The sequence below is a fragment of the Festucalex cinctus genome, chromosome 2 (assembly GCF_051991245.1).
Source record: "Festucalex cinctus isolate MCC-2025b chromosome 2, RoL_Fcin_1.0, whole genome shotgun sequence".
NCBI classification, from domain to species: domain Eukaryota; kingdom Metazoa; phylum Chordata; class Actinopteri; order Syngnathiformes; family Syngnathidae; genus Festucalex; species Festucalex cinctus.
In genome coordinates, this window is record NC_135412.1 from 32,377,160 (window position 1) to 32,399,170 (window position 22,011).

Here is a 22,011-nt window from a genome sequence, read left to right on the forward strand (position 1 = left end):
GCAATCTTATGATTACATACTGTAGCTTTAGCCATAAACTGTATCAACAGCAAGTCAAGTAGAGCCCTCCCTTTCACGTACATTTGATAGGGGGTGGTGGGAGGTGTCACGGGGGTGTACCCCAGCCTATCCAAAGCTCATCCATCTTTATTCGGGGGTTTTAGGGGGCGGGCAAGAAGGCTGCTCTTTGCTCCAGATGCTGCGAGACTGCGACACAGAGAAGAGTTTGGGCATATGCATTTATTACAGGGACTAGTAAGAACAGGTCGACACAGCCTTGCGAGCAGGATGTATGACATGAAGACACAAATATGAAGGCAACGGAGGAATAAAGGTCATTTTTGTTTTTGCCAGGATCTGGACATGGACATCATTGGATTGTTACAAGTGTTGGATTAATATGACCACGTCGTCGCATTACCACCTGGCTCGCTTACAATTTGGGAATATTTAACACACACAATAAGGATATTTTCCCATATGCACACGAGAATCATGCTTTACAAAATCCTTGCTTTAATTCTCTTACAAGGTACGTCGCTCACGTCGTCGTGCAAGCTGTGCTTCAATCGCATAATACCTTTCCCTTTTTTCCTAATACTGTAATGTGTTTGCTGTGCAATACAAGGTGTGTTGAGGTGTGATGCTTGGGTCATATCCGAGGTCAGCCCCGGAGGTGTCTCGGGGCCCAGCACGGAGTTGAACTCCGGCGGAGTCGCGGCTCGAAAGAATTCTGATACAACGGAGCCAAAGTCCAGATCGAAGCGCTGCACCTGTTATTCCTACAAGGATAAAGAGTGCATCTATTACTGCCATTTGGACATCATCTGGATCAATACTCCCGAGTAAGACATCCTTTGTTAATAAATATATTTAGAAAGAAAGAAAGAAAGAAAGAAAGTAAGAAAGAAAGAAAGAAAGACATATAATAAAAAATCAGTTCTAGAAAATAAATAATTACAAATATTCAAATACGCCCCAAAGTGTACTGTACCCATTTCATTTACACTATAATTCATATCTTAACATAATGTATTAATTACATTAAAAAATACTACATTGGGAATGAATTAGATGTACTGGAATTTGACGATATAGAAAGTACACAGTTAGGAAAGAACTTAGAGGCTATCATGGCTCATCGCTGTTACTTATTCTTGACGTATTAGTACTTTTGGAATGAAGATAGGCCTACTTAGTCGACTGATATAAACAGAAATAGTCTATTCAGGCATTTATGCAAAAATAATGCAAAATTTGCATCCTTTTTTTTTCTGTCTGGATTGTTTTTCACACGTTTTGACATGTTTGGGGCAGGGACAGCTCCAGGATTTTTCTCTCCCTGTGCATAAAGAGGATCTTTACTGATACAAAGAAATTAATTTCTAAATATATTTTACAATATCAAATAAAATGTTGGAGGCGCTTAACTGGAGCTACACAGATTTTTATTTTTTCTGAACTTACGGTAAATATGTTCAAGTTTACAGAGCTGTTCAGCTTTGGTGATATGACATCCCAAGTAGTAGTACACTGATGAAATTTAAATGACTTGGCTCTTGGGATGAAGGTTGTGGCCCGAGTTGGAGAAAAGATTGCTTCTTAAGGGGCTGTTGAGCAAGGCACCAGCTTTTTCACTTATTTCCTTTCAGGGTCAAAAGAATGACTGAAAAACACTGACCTGAGATTTAAACAGTAGGTAGGCCTACTTGGTACTTAAAATTTACTGCTAAAGTTTACTGCCAAAAGCACACATTTGTGAAACTTTCTTTTTGCGGCACTTAAATAGCTGTGAAGCCTGCTGCAAGGCAAAAATTTTAGTTGACCACACCAGAAAGCCTCAGGCCGCAAAACAGGTCAGTTTTCAAGTGATGGTGAGCCCAACAGAAATATCTAAAGGCCATTGTTTGACACAAGAGACAGCAGCAATTATTTCAAATACACACTCAGTTTCACACACCGTCCTTTCTCTGACCCCCCCATGTCTTGTACTAATTCTGACAAGAAGTTTTTCAAATTAATTTATTGAACAAGTCCACGTTGTTATGTCGGGGTGGCGTAGTTGAGTGAAGGAGAACCCAAATGCAGGGAAGCGAGGCAGAGATGAAGTCCAAAAGTGTAGATTTAATGAAACCAAAACGGGCAGGCAAAACGAAAACAACACCGTCCATGATCCGGATGAATAAACTAGCTTATGTGACCAGACAGCAAGACTAGTAGCGAACGATGAGACAAGAAGCCGGACGGGAATAATGGATCGGCACAGACAGACAGGAACCAAGAGACTTATTCCACAGACTAAATGACACACCTGGACAAGACACACATGGCTGGGGGCAGAGATTGACTAAAACAAGAAGCAGGGCAGACAAGCACGGGTGGACAAGATCACACTTAACAAGACAAAGATACAAGGAAAACATAACAAAACTGATCACCATAGAACCAAAAGTAAACAAGAACACAAAACCCAAAACATGACACACGCCCAACAACACAATATTTCAGGCTCAAAGAGCAGTGGTGATTAACTGTGCATGCACAAAATAATAAGGTTAAATATGAGCAGCTCCACAAAATAATAATAATAATAATAATAATAATAATAATAATAATAATAATAATAATAATAATAATAATAATAATAATAATAATAATAATTTATCTCAAATACAAACCATTTAATAAACCCAAAATGAAGTTCAGCTATTTTAGTCTGCCTGTCTTCTTCCATGATGGAAAATAAGCGTAGCCACATGAATGTCATTTCCCAAGACTCAAGCAAATACTAAGGTTCGACCCATTATCAGCCGCACAGATATTTAGCATTTTGACAAACATAATATATGATGATGACAATATTTCAATTTCAAACTGTGTTAATTTAAGGGAACTATATATTTGAATTTTTAGTTATTTGTAAGAGATGCTGCTGACCCTGGGAACTCCCTGCACCTTCTGTTTTTATTAGAAATTAAAACTAAGAAAAGTGAAAATTTATAAATATTTCAGATATTATCTATTATATTCATCCATCCACTTTCCTAACCGCTCATTCCTCACAAGGGTCGCGGGGGTGCTGGCTATCTATTATATTGTCTATCTCAATATAGTAAAAGACTGCCAAAACACATTGGTAAAGAGCAGGCATGAGCAGACAAATTCCCAAGTGCTCATGGTATTGAAACATTATATATCTGCGGTTTGCAACTTGGATGAAAAAAACAGAAAACATAAAGCAAAGGTTGACTTGAGGTTCACATGGAGTCAGCCAAGTATTTTTCTCCTTGGTGATCATTTTATAATGCTCCATTAATCACTCAGTGAAACCAGATTGTGACGTGTATTGTTTGATTGAGGCATGAAAATGTATTTGTCTGTCCTCTGCAAAATTCCTTATTATTCCCATAAGGCTTATACAGCATTCACTTTTTCGAATCTGATCTAACGTGTGGCTGGCTGTATGGGTTTTATGGGAAATACAGTGACAGTGTTTAAATAACTCCACTGCATGGGAGGATGATGCAGGAATGAATTTATGTTCGTCGTGGTTGAACCTTAAATCACAGTGGATTTGAGAAAGGGTACAAGGCAGATGTAACTTGACTGACAAGTAAAGTATAGCATACTGTAAATCAGTTGCAGTATTACATATATTGCGCTAGTGTCTGAGTGTAGGCTATGCATGTTTTGGCGGTTCAGTGAAATGTTGTGTGACACTTACAAAATACTGTCAAGATACTGTACTTTGAAAGGCCCCTCAGTAGAGTGCAGTCCTCTGCTAAGGTGGAAAGAATGTGGTCTGCATATTAACAAAAAAATACTGGCAAAGAAGACTTAAAGATGGTAATAAAAATGTTAGGATCCCATCATTTGACAAATGGAAATGGAAGAAAATAAATCCCTCTTTTGCTTTTATCCTAAAAACGTAATGGGTTCTGCTCATGTTCCAGACATCCCATACTGTCACGGGAATCAGTGCTATTTTTGTTTGCGTAAGATAGCTAACTAGCTAACTAGCAGGGGGGGAGGAATACGTCTCGTCTTCACACTTGGCGGAGGTAATACATATTTCATGGCTCCTGGTAGACGAGGAGGCATGACCGCTGTGCGAGGAAGCCAGAGTACATGCTTTCAGTACAGGATCGAAGTTTTGACATTCTCGCCATTTGGTAGCACTGCTTAACCACTGTGCTGCCTATTAAGGTTGAATAAGACAAAGGAAGGTCTGGTGTTAAGCAATCTGTTCCTGGATACCCGGCCCTCTAATTTGTTCTCCTTGAAGAAAAATACCACAACAAATGATCAAGAAAAAATCCATTCCTGTTGCCAGTAGAGATGGACATAATTTATCGACAGATTGATCTTTATTAATTAAATCTGTCAATTGCATGGAACCAAGAGAGCAGCTGTTGATTCTATCTCAATTAATTTGCTGACTCGAGAAGCACATGCAACATGACCTTAGCTGTGGGATGATGATCACTAACTCCATCCAACGCAGACATCATGCATGACAAAGGTTTTGGTCAACTTCAGTGATGTACTTTTTCCACAAAATTGGGTGGCCTGGTTTACAACAACAACAACAACAACAACAACAACAACAACAACAACAACAACAACAACAACATCAAAAACAACAAAAAGAACAACAACAACAACTGGAAGGCAATGAACAGAAAGCAAACAGGTGGTTTAGTGGCTGATAAATAACCCAAATAATGAGGCCCTTAACACTTTATGGGAAGGGTTTCTGCCTTGCTTTGTAGAGATAACAAAATCACCATTGGGCCATGGTGGGCCACATCTGTCACAATCATTAAACTAGATCTCCCAGAGCCGTCATTTTGACTGTTCTCAAAATTGGATTAGTTGTTAGTCTGTTTACATAGATTAACAATGTTCCAGGTCTTCTGACTTTTCCACTCTCTGTATATATCATTACTGCACTGCCATTTTATTGTATTAAAAATAGAAAAATATTTAGGAGTAATTACAACTTTACCTCCACACCCGGTAATTTTTTTTTTTTTTTTTTTTTTTTTTTTTTTTTTTTTTTTTTTTTTTTTTTTTTTTTGAAGAGCTCAGAATTGTTCATTCGGTAGTCTTACCGATTCAACGTCTTGTCATCATTGCTCTTTTCCTTTTTTTTTTTTTTTTTTTTTTTTTTTTTTTTTTTTTTTTTTTTGTGTGTGTGTATGTGTGCGTGCGTTTGCGTGCGTGCGTTTGCGTGCGTGCGTGCGTTTGCGTGTGTGCGTTTGCGTGCGTTTGCGTGCGTGCGTGCAAATACGTATAAATTTATACTCATTCATTCACCTAAAACCTTATAAATATCCCATTACCCTTCGCCTTAACCAGGTACTTCAGAATCTTGCCAGAGTCGTGAGATTTAAATGGTCAGGAGACCAGAGAAAAGGTCAGAAAAAAAAGAAATAAAGAGAAAAGAAAGGTAAATCAAAGTGACATCCAGCACCGACCAAACACTTCCTGCCTTCCCCATGATTACAAAATCAAAGTCTTACGCCAACCCCGGAAGCCTCTAAATTCCAGCAAATTTAGCGAGATCTCAAGAGCCCAGAGGAAAAACTAAAGAGAGGAAGGAGGGAAGGATCGATAAGGCAGAGTGAGATCAATAGAAGCCAGTACATCCAATCCATCAAAGTGAAGTCCAGCACCAACAAGACCCCTCCTGCGTGGTTACAAAACCGGAGTCTTATGCCAACCCCAGAAACCTCATACTTCTAATAAATTAAGATCTCAAGTGACCAGAGGAAAAACTAAAGAGAGGAAGGAGGGAAGGATAGATAAAGAAAAGTGAGAACCACAGACACCAGCACCAACTGATTCAAGGGGCTGTGGGAGGGAGAGGGTACTTCTGTTGAGTTTCAGTAGATGCTGGTGCGACGGATCTGGCATGCATAAGGACCACCACCAAAGAGAGAAGCCGTCAACCGCGGTCCAGCAAAGCGAGCACCCCCCCCCCCCCCCCCACCCCCCCCGGAATCCCCAGGCCGCGGCAGCACCAAGGCCACCCCCAAGCCACCCGAGCGGACACCGGTCAGCGAGCCGACCCAGATACCCGGAACACCCCCGCCCCAGCCCCGGCCCACACCCCCGAGCCCAAGGCCGCAGAACGAGGCCCAGCGGGCCCCCACAGCGCCCCACCGGTCCCCAGCCCCCATCCCCCCACGACCCCCCCGCACCCCACCCAAACCCGCCATCCACCACGACCCAGGCCCCACCACCCCCGACCCCCAAACCCCCGAACACACCCCGACCCCCAGCACCCAACCCCCCACCCACCCATACCTCCACCCCCCCCCCAAACAAGCCGCCCCCCCCCGACGGCCGCCACCCCCCCCCCCGCGAACCCGGCCCCCCGCGAGAACCCCCCACCCCCCCCCGGAAACCGGCACCGGGCAGCAGCGCAGAGAGGGAAGATGTGCCCACCCCACCTCCAGCCGCGCGAGATTTGCACCGCGGCGGGAGGGGGGAAGCAGAGGAGGAAGCACCAGGGGAGAAGGCGGGACACCAGAACACCGAGCCCGGTGGGGAGAGGCCCCGGTCGTCACGCCAGAGTACAAGTGACACCTAACCCTGTTACTGAGTCCGCCAGCTCGCCGACTGGCGAGCTCTACCCTTACACCGTGAATGTGGCCCCACCCAGTGTATATACAAGTGTGTGCGTGTGGTGCATTAAAATTGGGAGCAGGTGAGTCGGAGCAGAGGGAAAAAATTTCCCCTACTCCGACACACCCGTATCCCCCCCCAAAAAATGAATATGTATATGTGTGGTGCATTAAAAAAGGGAATGGAGGGACAAAGTGGTGGGGCAGGGACACACCCGGTAATTTGACTGCTCTATTAATTTCAATGTACATCTTTCGCATTGGGCTTCCGTAATTGGTGCCGCTGGGCTTCCGTAGCAACTACCATTCAACGTGGAGGCATTTGGCTTTGGATACAAGGTAGATTACCATGTTGGATTAAAAAAAAAAAAACACTAGAAGAAAGGAGACTACCCAGCTAAATTCCGCGAAGCTGACAGAGGGTCTGACGAATCACAATAAGTGGTCGCTGGATCGCTCAGCAGTTTCAGACAGCATGTCCAAACCCACACCCACTAAAAGGAGCCATGCATGTATCGCTTCAATGGAATAGGTGACGCAGCTCAAGGTAGAGTAAAAAATGCGTTCCTAGATGTGATTGAGTCATGACGTTTTTGGCAATAGAAGCCTGATAATCCAAATTAATGCACCCGTTTTCCACAGATAAGCAAGACAGGGGCTTTATTTGCTACTCAAAACAGCGAGTAATAACCATATTAGGCGATTACTATTATTATTATTAGGCGGGAGTGCAAGTCGTCAAAATGACTACTCTGGGAGATCTAGTTGTTTTAGAATTATAGTAGTGCTAGTGTTAAAATGACGTGGCTTAATTCCTAAGTGTAAGAAGTTGTCTGATGGGGGACACAGGTAACCAGAGGCGTTACTGCTACACTTGGGTAGTGAAAACAGCTTTTCTCAACGGTTGTTGCTTGTCATCCATTTTTGAATCACTATTTTCAGGAAGACAGTCATTTTTCTGTGCTCCGTCTTCTTTTGCCAAGACTGCTGTGGGCTATTTCAGCTCAACAGCACTCCCTCTTACCGCCTAGCAAGTCAGGACAGATTGACATATTTGAATGTCTTCACTGTATACTAATATGTAGTGAAATATTCATATAAGTCAGTGAGTGCATACTCTTTGCCCCACAAAAGGGGGATAAAGTAAAACAAACAAGGGTTCCTCTTCAAGTATAATTAAATGTTAAAACCACTGGGAGTAGATGAAGCAGAGCGCTTTTCTATTGGCATCACCTTGTGTTATTTCCTAAGAGGCCCCTTGCTATTTTAAGATTTATGATTCAGTGTGATGTGAAAGTGGATCATTTCACTCAGTGTCTAGTGCTGACATTCATTAAGGCACGCTGAAAAGTAATACATGATATTTGATAGAATTTTACTCAAGACCAAACTATCCAAGACCAAGACTTGCCCAGAGGCAAGAACTCACAGAGACCAAGACAAGACCAAGGGCCCTATTTTCATGCTCAGTGCCAGTCTCGTGTAAAGCGCAATGTCTAACTGTGTGCAAGGGTGGAGTTTTCTTTCTTTTGGTCGACTAATGCAGACAGACGAGAGTGTTTGCACCATTGTGAGAGAATACAACTGACTGCCGGCCAATCAAAGCAGCTCCCCTCATTAATCTATTCAAATTCGTGGTCTACATGCGGATGGACTCGCTAGAATCCATGCAGGATTTCAATGTGCGGCAAGAGCATTTACAGCTAAACGAACCATAAGAAGAATTGTGGATGATGTAATTGGCCGCACATGTGACGTGGGCAATTGGAGATCTTCTTGTACTCCCCCGATCGATAGGAGTGCTATTAAAAATAATTTTAGAATAATAATGGTACGGTAATAATTAATTCAATGAATGTATTTCTACAGTGACTGAGAGGGATTGTCCCACGCTGCTGTCATATTTAAACAGCTGTGCGTACACAGTATACAGTATTTAAAAATTATGATTTTAAAAAGGGATTTGTGGGGCTGCACGATGGATGACTGGTTAGCACGTCTGCCCCCCAGTAGGACGCAAGTTCAAGTCCAGGCTTCGGCCTTCCTGGGTGGAGTCTGCTTGTTCTCCCAGTGCCTGCGTGGGTCTTCTCCGGGTTCGTCGGTCTCCTCCCACATTCCAAAGGCATGCTTGGCTGGTTAACCGGGCGCTCTGAATTGTCCCCAGGTGTGCTTGTGAAAGTGTAGTTGTTCGTCTCTGTGTGCCCTGCAATTGGCTGGCAACCAGTTTAGGGTGTACCCTACCTACTGGGATAGGCTCCAGCACCCCGTGACCCTGGTGAGGAGTAAGCGGTTCAGAAAATGGATGGATAAATGGATAAGGGATTTGCGGTTCCTTACCATCACCCTTTGCTCATCTGGGTTTATTTACACCTGGGTGGCAAGGCCACTTTCATGGACAGAATTTCTAGACGCAGCCGAAACATTGGGTGGGTCCGGTTTGGTGGCCTCAGCATTGCATCTCTGCTTTTTGCGGGTACTGTGGTGCTGTTGGCTTCATCAAGCAGTGATGTCCAACTCTCACTGGAGTGATTCGCAGCCGAGTGTGAAGCGGTTGGGATGAAGATCAGCACCTCCAAATCTGAGACCATGATCCTCAGTTGGAAAAGGGTGGCTTTCCATCTCGGGTCGGGGATGAGATTCTGCCCGAAGTTAAGTTTCTTGGGGTCTTGTTTACGAGTGAGGGTACAAGGGAGCGGGAGATTGGTGCGGCGTCTGCAGTGATACAGGCTCTATATTGGTCTGTTGTGGTGAAGAAGGAGCTGAGACAAAAGGTGAAGCTCTCGATTTACTGGTTGATCTACGTTCCTGCCCTCACCTATGGTCACGAGAGTGAAATGAGTTTCCACTGCAGCGTTTCCGGTCTCTCCTTTAGAGATAGGGTGAAAAGCTAGGACATCCGGGAGGGACTCAGGGTTGAGCCGCTACTCCTCCTCTGCATGGAGAGGAGCCAGTTGAGGTAGCTCAGGCATCTGGTTTGGATGCCTCCTGGACGCCGCCCTGGAGAGGTGTTTCAGGCATGTCCCACTGGCGGGAGGCCCCGGGGATGACCCAGGACAGGTCTCCCAGAGCCCGGAGCTGGTTGAAGTGGCTGGGGAGAGGGAAGTCTGGGCTTCCGTGCTAAAGCTGTTGACCCCGGATGAGCGGTAATAAATGGATGGATGGATAATTCATATTAAAGTCTAATAAGATCATGATGTTTATATAGTGCAAAACACACGAACCAGTGGCTGGTCTTTTGTTACAAGGTAAAATGTTGATCATTCCTCTTGCTCGCTCTCTCAGCTGTATGAAAGATTCTTTTAAAATTCATGGATATGGAATTTGACCTGACTGCACACAAACATACTGTACATACTGTAGGGGAAGGGGAAACTGCTGCTGACTGACGCACAATTCCATTACTCACTCGCCTTTGAATAAAAACAATGGATTTTTTTTTAGAAGTTCGATCTGTATTTAAGGGGAACTAAAACAAATTTCTTTCCAATAATATGTTGTATGTGCTTCTTTTAATCTAAACACAGTATTTTGATTCATATTTCATGTGTGGAATAGGAATTAAGCAGATTACCCTTTTTTTTTTTTATAGGGTTAGGTTTAGGATGTTGCTATTAACGGGCTGATCTGACCCCTATCCACCACAAATAGTGTGGTTCTACTGTAGTTGTTGTAATAGCACCATTCACCAGTAGATGGCAGACATGGCTCAGTTGTGCTTGCACTGGGTCTTAGACTGACTGCCCTTTATTACATGTAAGGGAAATCGGTCCAATTAATTATTAAATCAATAATTGTTAATTATTAAATTAATAATCAATTGGCTCATTAATTGAAGGAGACTCAAACTTAATGTTTAAATTAAGTTGAGCTTGCCTGCGGAGCACCACATCTCTTTTTGATAATTTTATCAGGATAACAGATGAGAACCTCATTGAATCAGTCATTAAAATGAAGGTTGTGCCCTTACTACAATTTTGTGAGTTCTTTGTTCAGCTTAGAGGTCAATATAAATTGATGAAACACACACACAGTAAAAACAGGTTTTGAGTTTTGTGCACGTTTATTCTCTAACCTAGGTGGGAAAATCTACTTAGAACTTAAAGAAGCAAAACTAACTACTATGATAGGAAATAAAACGAGAACTAAAGTAATGAAATCATCAAAGGAAAAAAACAAGAAAAGATAAACGGTCTTAGCCAAGGTGATGGATTTCTTAAATCAAACCAACATGGGACCCACAATCAACCTAGTTTGCACCAATTTGTACTAGGGTGAAGGCCTGCAAAGTTGCACTTACAGATGGGGTTGGTCTGAGAAGCAGGACCCTGGATGGAGACTCGCCAAGCCCGTTTGAAGAAGGGATGACGAAGGTTCAGTTCAGAAGAGGAGCAGAATTCGTCCGGCTGGCCAGCTGAGCTTCACGGGGTCAACCTGCTGGCTGGGAAGAGGCCCTTTTTGGTTGAGGCCTCAGGGTGCCTGGAAAGGCACCCTCCGTTTGAGCCTTGTGCAGGGACCAAAAGCAGCGTGTTTCGCCGCGCCTGTCGCAACACGCGATGGCTTCTGTGCGTTGCCGTGTGCTGGAGGTTAAGCTAGCTGGGCTAGCCCTTTGTCTGGGAGCCGCGCCGATGGAGACCAGGAAAGAGAAGCAGCGAAAAGAGCGGGAGCCAAAAGGGGAGCCAAAGAGGGAGCCAAGAGAAGAGGGGGAAGCAAGCAGGGAGTGTGCTTTTAAATTGGGAGGGCGGCGGCCTCCACACCAGGGGTCCGGTAAGACCAAAGTGGAAAGTTACCAGCTTGGAGAGGGTTTTGGTAGAGACTAATCAGATTGAATCTGGATCCCATGTTTGTTGAGATTCTAAGGTCAGAATTCAATCAATGCAACACGTACAATTGAATACCTCAAATGAAATGTTACCTAGCTTACACTGTTAAAACGTGCATACACATGAAAGTTTAGTGGAGAATCTGCCACTGCAATGGAACATTTTCATGACATTTCATGGAGTCAACATTTCACAAATGGCAAACATAGCATTTCATAATTCATTGTTCTGTTGCAAAATAAGAAAGTCAAGTTTCTAAGAAGGCTTTTACTGTTCTGACTTGTGTGTGTGTGCGTGTGCGCGTGTCAGTCAGAACATGTGTGGCTGTTTGTGGGGGATGTTCTTGTCCTCCCCACCCCCCACAGTGGCATGTCCAGGACACAGGAATGGAATTCCTTTGGAACTGAGGTTGCAAAAAGTTACAACCGGCCGATAATCGTTACATACGACATAAGTAGGCCTAAAAATTCTTTACAGGTTTGGAACAACATGCAGGACAAGCATAGTATCAGGACAAATATTTCTTGGTCATGAATTTGTTTGTGAGGTAACTGTACATACTGGGTCACACATTGTCTCAAAAAGAGCATTGCCCTTTTCTGGCAGGTTGTACTGTACACTGTACTCTGTCATCAAGCTTGCTGATGGTGCATGGACATCTGTAAACAAGGTGAACAGTAGTAGGCCTAAAGATTCCAAAAATATTGCCGTGCCTGAAGGCAGTGAAACATGCTGCCGCTGCTCTCATCTTTTCCCAGCAGACATATCTTCTTATAATCTAAATGATGTCAGTGAGTGAAGAGTACAGCCCTGACAGCTAGCTTTACCCTCGTCCACTTCACACTGACACTTTCTTAAAAGCCAATTACTCAAAGTCCAGTCAAGTTGGTGTTTTCAAGCAGCCTTGCAATGGGATTAGGTTTACATGACAGAGTGGATGAAGCAAGTAGAGCGAGAAGAAAGGACACCCACGGATCAGCAATTTGCCAGTTAATCAACAGGCACTGCAACATGGCAGTTACCTAGGGCCCCGAGCTGAAGAGGGCCCATACAGAGCTGCTGATATTGGCTCATATCACTTTAAAAACAAACAAACAAACAAAAAAACAACACTGCTTTCCAGCTGCAACGGCAACATGTGACTGTCAGCAATACCACCAAAGGGGCTCCTGACTACCAGCGTTGTCTGCTTAGTTCCACCTCTTACAGAGGAATGGTATTCGTTGATATCAATGGCATACCTATAAACTGTCATTTAATGACGGAGAACTCTGTAATGGGGCCTCCTAGTCACACGTTAGTTCAAAATTGCATCTGAAGCACTAAATCAGGAGCATGCAAAAATCATAATGAATTGCCCACAAATCCGCATATAATTGAGGAGCATTGATTTGCATTTTCCCCAAAAATTGCTGACGAACAATTAGCATTTTCTATGAAAAATGGGGAGAAATCTTAAAAAAAAAGAAAAAAAAAAAAAAAGAAATATTACAATATTTGGGTGCTGAACCACAATAAGTGTGATCCACTGCCATGCCATCACAAGAGTTTGCTGCACATTATTATTCTGCTTCTAGACACATGGTGCACAGATGTGTGGTTGGTGCACAAATGTGTGGTTCACTGACATGATCTGTCATTTTCCTGTGATATGCCATAAGACATTTGTTTGGGCACATTTTGCTGTGATTGAATAAAGCCGCCTCTCTTTTGTGGAAATTTGCAGACGCACGGTGCCCTATGGAATGTCAAGCTACCAAGGAGCCCAGCGAATCCGCCGTGCTGTTGCTGGACGGCCGAGCGAGTATGAACAGAGAGAAAATCAGCGCTGCATGTGTGCTTCTCTCGATGAAGACCTAGAGTGCCATCACTTTTGTCACTCAAGGTCAGTTTCATTTTTCTTTTTCATTCTCTGTTGTTATTATGAAGTCATCTTCCCAAGCTTGCCATGAAAAGAAGAGTAAAGGCCCTATTTTTGTGCCCATTGACTGATTGATTGAATTATTTATGGACAATGAAGCATGTTTACAAACATACAACGACACAACTGCAGTCAAAGCGGTAAAAACACAATAATAAAGCCATAGGCTTACTTCCATTGCCGTCCCTTAAGCCCCAGTGCAAGTCTAGCGCAAAGTGCAGTCTCACTGTCGAGGAGAGCGTTTTAAAAGATATAATAAAAATTATGATAACGATACATTCAATGGCTTGATTTCTACAGTTATTCGGAAGGTTCAATGCACTCTGTTGTCATATTTATGAATCAAATACGGACAATATTTATGTCTGCACCTTAATCAAGTTCACCAAAATCACGTTACACCACCTGCACCACAATTTAGACCTTTTCCGAGCTGGTGTATAGTCTACTTTCAGTTTTCAATTTTTCATAAGCGCCAGGGACATGTAAAAGAAAATAACCCTCGGTGTGCCAGAGGCCCAGCATGGGGCAGCGTTGTCTGCCAAATTACTTAACATGGTAAACTTGGCTTGCCCGGTCATGAAAATTAAGATGTGGCAGTTTTTACGCAAAGCGCACGTACACTGTACACAAAAATATAACTCTAAAAGTCAAACTGGATGCTATCACTGGAACGGAGGGACCTTTTCTAGTAACTACAACATTAGACATGGGACTGAGTCCTAACCAGAAATGATTTCATGAAAAAAAAGGACTGCAAACTTGTAACTCATCCATTCAAAATCCAAATGTTGTTATACTATGGATGGATGGATTTAAACTAAATATGTATGGTCTGTTAGCAGGGATCCACTTTGATGGGCTCAAGGGGGAATGTTTATACAGCCTTGACATGCACCAACATATACAATTTATTGCAAGAAAAATACTTGGAAATCCAACCGTGGTCAAAAATGATACTTATTGAAAAATGATGTGGAGACTTCACTAGTAGACTAGACTGGGACAACTTTTGAATGGAAATTTGACCTGGGAAAAAATACACAGACAGATAAAAGTTATATTAATTTCTTAAAAAGATATAGTAGCATCATAGTACAGATTGCAATTGTTTTAGTTGAGTTTAGTTATTTTAGCCTAGTTATTTACCTTTTAACACCACCATTCTCCATAGTCAATTCATGCCTTGTTTGATCCACATGTGCATTTTAAATATGACAATGATTATATTGTAGAATTCCATCTGTTAGCCTTTTCCCCAATGCCAAAGAAATAATGGCGATTAAATGAGGGTTCAAATGTTTGCTAATTCATCATAGCAAACTTCAGACAACATGTTAATATGCTTTCTGGTGGTTATGATCAGACATCACAGAAACTTGATATTTAGAAAGTACTGTGAGACAATGCCACAACATTATTGCTCTTCTTGCTCTGGCCATAATCTCCCCTTTGATCCTTTTTCAGAGAAAGTCCAATATCTCATAACTTACTGCAATAATCTGGAATTTGCTTGGGTGAATTAAAAGAGAAAGAGTGATTCAATCACGACCCATTAAATTTGAAACCGCAATACTTTTAGAACTTCAGCCTCAACCTGTGACCTCATTAGACCCAGTGATGAACTTGACTGTATGTTCGTATGTGCACAACAAATTATTGTCACCTCTTAAGTCATGTCTTCTGTTTAGGATTATATGTACTTTCTTAGGCATGGTTTCGTTTTAAATCAAATTAGAGGAATGAAATAGGGCCAGAGACGGCAGATTTTTTATTTTTTTTGCATTGATCATATGTATCATATGTACAATGACTGTCAAATCATATTGATTTTTTTTTTTTTCATGTCTTAATCAAATTATTCACTGCTCAACCCCATATTGTGGGGCCAATACAGCTATGGCTTACGGAGCGTAAAAAAATAAATTGAGTGCCTTTCTAACATTGATTGTTTTCACTTGTGTAGGCTGTACTTCATCACCAATTCACTGAATTACACTTGCCAATTAACCCCCCGACCCCCATGTTGATAGCTTTCCCAAACATTCCAGTATAGGCTGGTTGCAAGTTGTTAACACTGATAAGGGTGTTAGCTAATACCTACACTGTAAAAAATTTCCCCCCGCATAAACTAAAAAAAAATGATGTCCAGATATCACATCTAAAATATTTGACTTCACTGAAACTACATTGAGTGACTTCGTATGACCTGATTATTTCATGTTGATGTAAACAATAATTCTTCAGTTGAACCAACCTTAGTTATTTTTTGCCTTGATCCAAAATATTTTCTTATACATTTTAGGTACTGAACCAAATTAGTAAATGTAGTTTTAACTGAATTAACATATTCAATTTGACATCCCACATTTTATAATGAGCCACTGATTGTCAGTGAGCAGCAGCAGGTACTCAGCAAACATTTGACATTTGGTGATCTAACCCTCCAATTTCAACCTGTAATGCTGAGTGTCAAGCAGGGAGGCAAACAGGTTCCATTTTTAAAGTCTTTCAGTCTTTCCTTGACCAAGGCAGGGATTGAACCCACAATCTTCCAGTCACAGGGTGGACACTCTACGGGTAGTCCACTGAGCCGGCTTTAATTACTTGACAAAAAATAAAGAAATAACAAAATATATATTGATTTATTATGTATATATATATATATATATATATATATATATATATATATATATATATATATATATATATATGTATGTATGTATATATATATATATATATATATATATATATATATATATATATGTATGTATATATATATATATATATATATATATGTATGTATATATATATATATATATATATATATATATATATATATATATATATATGTACCCTGCCTACTGCCCATAGCCAGCTGAGATAGGGTCCAGCACCCCCCGCGACCCTTGTGAGGAGCAAGCTGTTCAGAAAATGGATTATTATTATTATTATTATTATTATTATTATTATTATTATTTAAAACACTATACGTATAAATAAAAAGACATTACATTTGAATGCTGTTGTATACAATTATTGGTCAGGCAGCGCGCAAAAGGTTGCATAATTTCAATCGAGGCACTCCACAGACCCAACTTGAAATTAAATAAATTTAAAAAGTGAGCTTTTCATAAACAAATATTGAAAAAAGGTTGTTTTGACACTGAAGCACAAACAGGATATTGAAAGAGTTAGGGCCTAAATAAACCTATTCACACTGAACACAAATGCCATAAGTTCAAAGCATCAAGTCAATATCTTATCATTTATGCAAATGGTATACTGACGTTTCTAGCTCGTGTGCTAACATGGAAAAAGTCACTCCATTGACTTTTAAAGGGAAGGTTTGCAGATGAGGGATGGGAGGATCTCTTTCTGAATCTTCTAAACCTGTGTTTTCTTGTCAGTGTCATATTGAGTAGAATAATGCTGGGCGGTTTTCATTCCCATCTCTCACTAACCTCAGAGCAGTCAGGCACTCGTTCAAAGATTTGAAGCAATGTCATTCTGAATTCATTACCTCATTAATCTTCTGTCCATAGGGATGTTTAACTTACTGGGTTTCCAAGCAAATTTTGTGTTTTAATTTAATTTTGTGTTTTCCCATCCAAGCTCCCTGCCGACTGGGCCAAAACCGAGTCTTCACAGAGTCGCGAGGCCCGGCTGACAGTTGGACGCCTCTTCATCTCCTGCTGTTTTCTTCAGGGAGTGGATCCATCCTGTATCTTCAGCCCCATCATTGTTTGGCACACTTGCTTCCACAGGTACACTCCCTTTAAAGGAAAGAACTTTGGAGATTGACACTGCTGACATTCCTGAGCATCATAACTCTGGGAGCAAGTTCCATCAGGCCGAGTGGTTTTCAGAACACTTCAGCAAATGCTATACAGTTCTCCGGAGGCTAGTCTCTTTTTTTTTTGTTCTCTCCTGATCGGCGTAAGGATTATTTTCACCCTGATATACATGTGAGTGACCTTTTGCCATGCTTGATGAAAGTCCCTTTTTGTATTCATATATGCTAACATATTGTGGACTAAAGTCATCTCTCATTCAAAACAATTAGCTGAGCTGTAAATGCTCAATAAACCATGGATGACCTTTCTGCATAGAAAACAAAATGTGAGTTGCGGATGAAAGTACTGAAGAAAAGTACAAATTCAGAATGCATTACAAGTAATAATAGATTATGAGGCACTCATATATTGCTGTGTTTTCTGACGTTTAATGAGAAAACAAAGGACTCATTTTGTACATTTTTTAACAGAAATAATATAAAAGTATAAGAATATTTTTAATTATGTAAAATGTGCTCTGTTCTGCTCTGTAACACTAATCCTAACCCAACAGAAATGTGATGTTATTTTTCCTCTGTATGTATTATAACAGATTTATTTCGAGCTCTAATTGGGCCAGCAAGAATTGTGCATTATTATCGTTATTATTAAAATCAAGTGCAGTCACAACATGCACCTGAGTTATGCATAGTTCATGTATGCTGGAGCCAAATATAGTTTGCCTTCCAAAGTGATGTATGATTATTGCATATGTAAATTGCATAAATCTTTTCATTAAAAATGGCTTGTCTGCCATTGATGGGGAGGTTATATGAGAGAATGAGATACCCATTTGAAATTTTATGATGGAGTTTTTCCAAAATGAGGAAAAACAGTGAAAGCATATGTGTGCAATGTGTGTTGATTTACTGGAGGGCATTATTAATAAATCACCAAACATCTCAGTCGATGGAATCTTTCTCTGAGGGTGGTGAAAAAATGTGTTGCCCAAGGCCTCAACAGACTGTGGTTGGACTTTAATATGGAGCTCATCCACAGAGGGATAACAGTAACATATGGTGAAAGTCAAGTGGAAATGTTCCCTTTCAGCCTCTGGGGCAAGGAATTCTCTCACCCTAACCAATAATTAAATCCTTCCTCTACTTACTACTAGCGCCCCCGTGTCCCTTTTTGCAAGCAGCCCACTGACAAATACAAAACAACTTGATATACTTTAATTGCTGACAAGTCTTTATGTGGTAACTATGTTTGTGTTGGGTACGATAATTGTGTCATGATGTGGTCTTCTGGAGAGAGGAAAGGGACACTATTTTTAGTGGCTCCTGCAATATTGTCGTGTATTTATGAGAATTTACAATTGTCTTTTTCAAGGTTCCATTATAACATTTGGTAAAGCATTCAATGTAATGCAAAGAGAGCTATAATAAAAACGGAACAAATAAACTAGTTGCCAATTGTTGCGTTTTTGTGCATCCTTCAACTTTTTGAAAGCGGACCTGAGACATGTTCAAATAAATCCTCAGTGGCAGAAATCGAGAGAGAGAGAGAGAGAGAGAGAGAGAGAGAGAGAGAGAGAGAGAGAGAGAGAGAGACAGAAAGACAGAAAACCCTACTCTATGAATAAGATCCACTCAATTGGTACAAATCACAGTCACTCTTCAGCCACACCCAATTCATCAAACACAAATCATTCAAATACCACCTGTGTCAACTGGTGTAGCCCAGGGCTCTGTCCCGAGGTCACTTCTCTTCACTATTTACATTGTTACCAAACCTGCACTTACCAAAACTGACCACCACATTGGACAATTCATCCGTTTTCCCATTTATTCAAGTGTCATCCACAATAACACACTTGCTTTTGGATCTCACATAAAAACATCACCCTGTCTGCTTAGTTCCATTCACGAACCACCAGAATCCCTTCCATCCACCACATCCTGTAGTAACTCCACTGGCTGCCTTGACAAAGCCACATCCAATTTGAAATACCAATAGTCATCTTGATTTGTAAAACCATGAGAAATCTTACCCTGCGATATCACTCTAACCTCCTCCATATTGTTAAAACCTCTAACACTTTCACATCCTCTTCCTCTCTTCACTCTTGCGGACAGAGACTTTATCAACTCTGCCCCCAGCCCTGGAACTTGTTCAGACCTGACCTTACCTCTGCAATATCTATTCATTCTTTTCAGATCCTGGCTCAAAATGCGCGTTTTACAAATACTCCATTTAATCTCATCCGTTTATTGCTTCTCATCCTTACTCACTTCCCCTTCTTTAATGATCATTTTGAATAACCTTTTATACATTCAATATTTATTTGTTGTATAGCTTGTGTTGCCACCTTGATCGCATTCAGAGAATTATTATTATTATTATTATTATCATCACAAAGAGCAAAACACCCATTGTTTCAAAGACACATTTTGGTCATTTTCACTGCTTTACTACGTGGGTTTACACAATGTGACAGCATAAAATATATATATATATATATTTTATATATTTTTTTTATTTGTGTCGTGCTCCAAGTGATTCACACTCTGGTACTGGTTGATGCCATGTTGATTAAATGCCCCAATTTTGATTTGTTTCTCCCTTGCAGCAAAGTTTGGATAGCACATAACTCCCACCCCACATGGAATCATTTATATTTGGAGAAAAATTTTACTTTAATCTTGACATCTGCAAATGTTTGCTGTGACTGCATCAAAAATAGCTATCCTGTCAGCGAGACTTCACCAGTCAGTGACGTATTTACGCACATGGATTTTGACCCAAAAAAACACAATTGCAGACCAGAAACTGTGAGGTGTATAGAAGGCCATCCATCCATCCATCCATTTTCTTAACCGCTTACTCCTCACAAGGGTCGTGGGGGTGCTGGAGCCGATCCCAGATGGCTTGGCAGTAGGCGGGGTACACCCAGAACTGGTTGCCAGCTAATTGCAGAGACCATTCAAGTTTGGGCTAAATATGGTATATTAGATGTCCATAGACCATGGAGCAATGTAGGGTGTATTTGACATGCATAGACCATTAAATTGGGAAAACGACTGGAGACGACGTCCACTGGAGTAATGCCAATGATGACTTTTGAAAGTTTGGAGGGAGTCCAGGACGAACTAATCAGCCATGTCAGATATAAGGACAAATGCGGGCAGGTTGTTCGAGGGGGTTAGTAAATGTAAGCACAATGATAGCCGCTGTGGGTCACTTGAATGTATTGATGTAAAATGTTGGCTGTACAATAGAATGTCATCTAAGGCTGCAGTTGAAATTCATCTAAAAGCTGCTTTGCTACTACCATGGGACACATTTAAATGAAACAGAAAATTTTAGATCTTTGGCGGTCTTCGTAGGGGAAGGGCTGATGAACTTCAGACAGTCTAAACCCATAAATATACTCATCGTGATTTGACTGTATTTTACTGTCATCTTTAAGTAGTTTCAGAGACAAATAATGTAATTAGAAACCAAGCCCAGTGAGGTATAATTCTATTATGGGGATATGAGCTTCCTGTCTGGAGGATTATAAAAAAAAAGAAAAAAAGTACCTTTACTTGGTTGGTTGGGAAGACCCTGTGAAGAGCAAGATTGCCAGGTGCTATCTCATCTTTTTTTTTTTTTTTGTCAGCTGCAGGCCTTTAACCCACTTCTGCCCCCTCTACATCTTCAGTTGACAGTCTTTAGTATACTGAACTCCCAAACGTGCCTCCACATGCAGCCATAAACAATTATCATGCTAATCTAGAACATTCTCTGAAAATAAATGAACACCTGTGGGACATGGTGAAATGATTTTAAGTGTTATCAATGCCACATGCATTTTAATGCTCAACAGCAGCAGCAGCAGCAGCAGCATGAAAACCAGGACATTATGGTTAAAGCAGACTGAAAGTGAAACACGTTGAATGAATATACATCACAGATTTAAGGTCAAACACTAAAACTCTCTTGATTTGATTTGGTTGGTTTCCGAACCAATTTTACCAGTGGAAACTATGGAAATAGAAGATCAACCAGTTGTCATCTTGAATCCTTTAACATGTTATTGGTAGAGAAAAATACATGTGTCATGTGTTAAAAATAATCTAAGTATGGTTATAATAAATCATTTGTACATCTGATCAAATCAACTTTCTCCATTGGGAGTAATTGAAATGCCATTAATCCATTCTGGCCTCCCAGAAAACACCAACATGTTTGTACTTATTTATTTATTTATATTTATTTATTTATTTTTAAGTAAAACATCACTCTAGTATTGTGCTCGATAAAGCACATTATTATTCTATTGCATAGAATTGAACAATTTTTGCAGCATTTTTTGTCTTCATTGGAAATTGTGCTGTTCCTTATGGTCTTTCTGCCTTTGCCACCAGGGGGAACTACTGTGTATTACATGCACACATACATACATAGATTTGATAATGAAACACAAAGAAGACAATTGCAACTAAGCTGTAGTAATAGTAGTCATTTTGTGCAGAGCAGAAAGAATACATTTAATTTCATTTTATTTGAAAGGGACAATGCACATTAATGAACAACACAAGTTGTAAATTGACACGACAAGGAGAGGTAGGACTCAGACGCAGGATAAAGGTAGGCCACCAAGGCAACAGGTTTATTTCCGGCCAACAGAGGAAAAAGGGCTCAAGGCACAAGGGGTAACTAAAGGCGCTCCGCTGGGGAGGAAAAGGCACAAAAACAAGGCAAAAAGACAAGGCAAAAAGACAAGGCAAAAAGACAAGGCAAAAAGACAAGGCAACGTGAACAAGGACAGGAGGACTGTGGGACGCTTCCATGCACTGAGATGTGACACTTCGGCA

At 41.0% G+C, this 22,011-nt stretch overlaps 1 protein-coding gene across 1 annotated transcript; it reads left to right on the plus strand.

The window, feature by feature from the left end:
• The first annotated feature begins 172 nt into the window (after positions 1–172).
• On the plus strand, positions 173–18,616 carry edn3b (endothelin 3b). The gene is made up of 4 exons (XM_077514670.1): positions 173–532; positions 629–845; positions 13,179–13,337; positions 16,989–18,616. Exons 1-4 carry the CDS (start codon positions 481–483, stop codon positions 17,041–17,043), a joined length of 483 nt encoding a protein of 160 aa, XP_077370796.1. The 5' UTR covers positions 173–480; the 3' UTR covers positions 17,044–18,616.
• Positions 18,617–22,011: the final 3,395 nt, after the last annotated feature.